General features: G+C 39.0%; 1 protein-coding gene across 1 annotated transcript in view; it reads right to left on the bottom strand.

Moving 5' to 3' along the window:
* Positions 1-4,421, bottom strand: part of mfn1b (mitofusin 1b) — a gene marked incomplete in the record, with an annotated part of 15,663 nt that extends 11,242 nt beyond the window's left edge. The window contains 6 exon segments of the mRNA XM_014000239.1: positions 1,340-1,448; positions 1,580-1,704; positions 2,769-2,931; positions 3,531-3,666; positions 3,797-3,957; positions 4,248-4,421. Coding sequence (XP_013855693.1) covers positions 1,340-1,448; positions 1,580-1,704; positions 2,769-2,931; positions 3,531-3,666; positions 3,797-3,944 — 681 coding nt within the window.
* Between the last annotated feature and the right edge of the window lie 381 nt (positions 4,422-4,802).

The raw sequence follows: 4,802 nt of genomic DNA, 5'->3' as shown, positions 1-4,802 counted from the left end.
GCACAGTAGTGGTAACTGGGGTAGGCCGTGGACGTCACAAGACATTATACAGACAGGATCTGGTATCATGGCTACCAACAAACGGAGCTCAAAAGTGTGGGATCATTTTAAGAAAATGAAAGAGAAACCTGTGTAATATCTGCAGAGCAGAACTTGCCTTCCACAGCAATTATTTTTAGTTAGCATATAGCTAAAATCTAACCATGGTTATACAATAGCAGCTGCATTCTGGCGCGATAAGCTGTGTTTTATTTTCAATTAACGTATGATCTGATTAGTCGACTAATCGAATAAATAATCGGTGATTAATCGATTATTAAAATAATCGTTTGTGGCAGCCCTAATTCCATCATCAAAAACATAACCAGAGTGTTGCTTTCCATCATTCATGCATGTTTGAGAAATTCCTGAATCTCCTGTGGAGCTGCCCAAACACATGCTGGTGCAAAGCACCGCCTATTTACGCAAAGCTCCGCCCTGGAGCTCAGTGTGCAGCTGAGCTCCAGCCCTAAAGACCACCTCTCCCCTGAAGCATTGTTTGAAAAAGTGCTGAAGTGGGAGTGTCAGAAACGGTAGGAGGTTCTTAAAAGAGACTGAGGCCAATTTCAAGGCGTTTAGATCGGTTATGATGGAAAGTCAAATTTATTTTTAATATACAACTTCTTTAAAACAACTGAAGTCGACATGCTTGATTGTGGTATAGAATTAAATCACATGCCTGGAAATTACATAACACTCCCCCTTTTAGGGAGGAATGCGAGTTTGCTTTCGCTTTGGGAAGCTGAATACTGGCGCTCTGACAGTATTTGACTTAACATTGCATGAATGCCTGAGCGGACAGGGACAAGTGGGGCCTGTCTCTGGCTGAGGGGAAAAAAAAAAAAACAGGCGAATATCATCTAACTAGCTCAGCACAGGATGTATACACACTGGCCACCTTTGAAAACATAAATGACTGACGTGAGGAAAAAAATGTGCTTAATACTGCTGGAACACAATGCAAGTTAAGACCATGGTCAAAAAATCCTTTGGACAAACAATTATAGTGTCAAGAACACACATTTATGAGCTAAAAGCTATGAAACACAAGATGTAATGTTATGATCGTTAAATATATCAGAAACCCTTTAAATATGCACTCATCACAAAGAAGTAAGATCTATTTCATTAACAGCTGACCTATTTTCAAAACAAAAGCAAAACTGACATTTTAACTACTCCACCCTTTTATTCTCAAAATACCAACCTCACAATGACAACAATTAACAAAAAGACAGTCCAAACAGGCCAAAACAGCCTGTAAGCCAAACATGAGCTTCCTGTAAGGGAGAGATTTTACCGTGTTCATGAGGGTGGACTCTGAGTTTGCTACCAGCACAAAGACGTCAGCGTCCAGGCAAAACTTGTCAATCCAGCTGTCCAGCTGTGACGTCACATCTGTCCCTGGGCTGTAGAGTGGAAGAGGTCCAAGAGAAACCCATACATCACATTTTTTTAAAATTAGAGAAATATTGTGCAGATGTTGGTGCGGAGATCCCATCAAAAAAAGCAACTGTGAGTTTGGGGGGTTTATTGTCACCTGTCAACAAGCACCAGGTCGTCTCGGAGCAGAGCACACTTGGTCTTTGGCCAGAACACACGGACGAGACAGCCAGCGTCCAGGCTTTTATCCATGTGAAGTGCATGAGCCAGCTGGTTAACGGTCTGCACAGGCATGGGAAATAATACAATGTCATGGATGCTCAAATAACACGCACGCACGCGCAACTCTTTTTAACACACTTAGTCACGTCAGGAAATTAGATTTTAAAATATAGAAGCAAATTTAAAAGAGCAAGTGACACCAAGAGATAACTACTTTTGTGAGTTGCTCTTTCCTTCTCTTCAAAAAAACTAGTAAATTTTATTAAGTTTTGCTGGTTAAAATTTAGGGATGCACCGATATGAAAATTTCAGCCGATATCGATATCCGATATAATTATTGCTGTTATGGCCGATAACCGATATTCACCGATATTACACAAACACACAAATTATATTATACATATACACAAAAACACACGGGTCTTTTTTTGATACGGTAAATAAACAACCAGACCTCTGACATGGCTCCCTACTTCAGTTATTCCTGGTTACGCAGCATCAATGTCACTAACACGATCAAACAGATGCTGCTCAACCAACCATCTCCCCTCCCAGAACACAAACACAAAGATAAAAAGTGGGAAATCAAAATCGGACGTTTATATCGGCCCAGTTTTACATATTGGACCGATACCGATATTCTAAAAAATGACCAATATCGGCCGATACCGATGTCAATACCGATATATCGTGCATCCCTATTAAAACCAAAAGTGAAAATAGAATCTGACAATGTGTTTTCATTCACACCCTTCACTGGCATCACAGTTCATGAATTCCTGCTCGCTGTACTCATTTCAGAATTGAGGACTTTCACAATCCATTTGGGAAGGAGATAGCAGAAGAGACATTTCATTTAAAAATGCTAAGCTTGCTAAAATGCTAAAGTGGTAGAATATGACCCCTTCAGATTCCACTAGTTGTGTAACTGCGACAGCAGCGCAAACTCCACACTCATTAGCATGAATCAAATTTTCTTCTGCCTGTTGAAAATATAATGTAGCCACAAAAAACTGCAAACATCTTAACCCCCAGAGTTTTCTAGAGGTATCTATGTGTTAAAATATGAATGGAAGACATTGAAACACTCACAATAAATACTAGACAATAAAATCAATGTTTACTTTAATGCTCTTTTCATCTTCAGAGCCCTCAGTCTTTAGATAGGCCTTGTCTTCATCGGTGCCCTCCACACTAAGGAAGCAGTTGGTGGTGTGGCCGATCCCACTGGGCAGCACGCGATCCCTCAGCATGGCATTGATCACGGTGCTTTTACCATTACTGGTCCTACAGAGAAATAAAAAGCAGAAGCGCATGGAGCCACACGTGTCTTCGGACAACAGAATCAGTAATTATTAGTTATGCTTTAATAAAACATAACCTGAGTAAAATGTGTTTACATGGCAGACATTTCTGCCTTTCTGACACATAAACCCTGAGTTTTATATGTCTTTCTTAAATACATGAAATCAGAAACAATAATAATTATTATTAGTGCTCATTAGAATTTCTTCAAGGAAACTTGAAACTGATTTAGAAAATGTTTTACTGATCCCACTGAATAATTTAACTGTGCAGTATTTTTTTTAAATGTGTCAATTACTAAAAAAATGTTAACAAAATAATACAAACTAAAACAAAGGCAGAACGATTAAGTTAACGGTACAAGGAGATATTCCAGGAGGCTCCTGGAGTGGGTCAAATTACTATGAATAATAATTAACCTGAAAGTGAAAATATATGTGGAAGAGGTAGTTCAGGTTAAACATAACACCAGGGCTGCTTGTAAGATCATATTTTTTAAAGAGAACAGTTCATGAACAATTTTTAAGAATGAGAAAAAGTTATTATTATTTTTTTTTTCAAGTGAGCAGTGTAACATTTACCTGCCAAAAAAGGCCACCTTCATGTGTCTGCGAGCGAGCACATCCTGAATGACACCAAGTTTGTCAGCGTAAGCCTGAATCTCCAACTTCTGATCCTGGGTGGCAATTTCCTCCAAAGCTTTGTTCCCATAAATGTCTACCAGAACACAAACACAACATGATCAGAGACCTCACAAGATGGTGCTTTATTAACCACTTGTACTTTCCCCCCTGACTTTACTGATGACCTTAAAGCAAAGAGAAAACAAACCTTTAGCTCTTCTTACCTTCTACAAAGTCTGATGTCTCCTTCACGTAGTTGAGAAGTTGCTCAAACACGTCGCTGATCTTTTTCTTGGCAAGAACAAAATGCTTCAAGGGGGAAAATTCCCCCCGAGCTGAATCTGTCCGCCTTAGTGGAGGGGCTGAAGCCATGATGGTGCTCGGTCTGAAAATACAGGACAGAAAAAAACAAGTTTACCCACGACTCAACCTGACTTAGCTTTCTGAACATTTAAAAGCCTTAAAGAGCTAACTTTGTCTAAATACATATGAATAATATTAAACGTGTAGACAGAAATCAATAAGTGTAAATATTTGGCTTTTCGCTGCAGGTTAAATTTACTTATAACACTTTAAATTTTACATATTAACAGGCTGTCAAGTTTAGCTAGCATGTTTAGCTAGTAGCTCACTCAATGCGGTCTGCACTAAAACAAAGTGTTGTTGATCCCTTACCACRGTTCTAATAAAACCAGCGTCCACTTCACATAACACAAACACGATAAATCCGTGATGACAATACRCTAATCTTGATACTCGACTATCAGCTGTCAGCCAGGTTAACCTTCTGGTTGGATCCTGCAAACGGCAAGTTATTTCTTCTTTCTGTCCTGCCTCTTTTTTTTTTTAAGAGCTGCGGCTGACTTCCAGCTGAAAAYGTGCGTTAGCGCCACCTGGTGATCTGGAATATGAAGTACAGGTTTACATTATGTTTAATCAAAAGTACAAATACAGTATATAACATACATTTTATTTGGTTTTTACCTTTGGAGTAAATTTAAGAATGTTTCTTTAGTCACAAGGTAGAATCACAACAGATTTTCTGATCTAACAATATAAATTAGTGCTGCTTTTTTACTCAACTACAAATACAAGTCCAACATTATATACTGGTTTGCAGAAAAAGAAAGCAAAAGTGTGTGTGTGTGTGTGTGTGTGTGTGTGTGTGTGTGTGTGTGTGTGTGTGTGTGTGTGTGTGTGTGTGTGTGTGTGTGTGTGTGTGTGTGTGTG

Source organism: Austrofundulus limnaeus, unplaced genomic scaffold (genome assembly GCF_001266775.1).
Source record: "Austrofundulus limnaeus strain Quisiro unplaced genomic scaffold, Austrofundulus_limnaeus-1.0 Scaffold8, whole genome shotgun sequence".
NCBI classification, from domain to species: domain Eukaryota; kingdom Metazoa; phylum Chordata; class Actinopteri; order Cyprinodontiformes; family Rivulidae; genus Austrofundulus; species Austrofundulus limnaeus.
The sequence above is the reverse complement of the archived record's forward strand: the minus strand, read 5'-3'. Positions and strand labels throughout refer to the sequence as shown.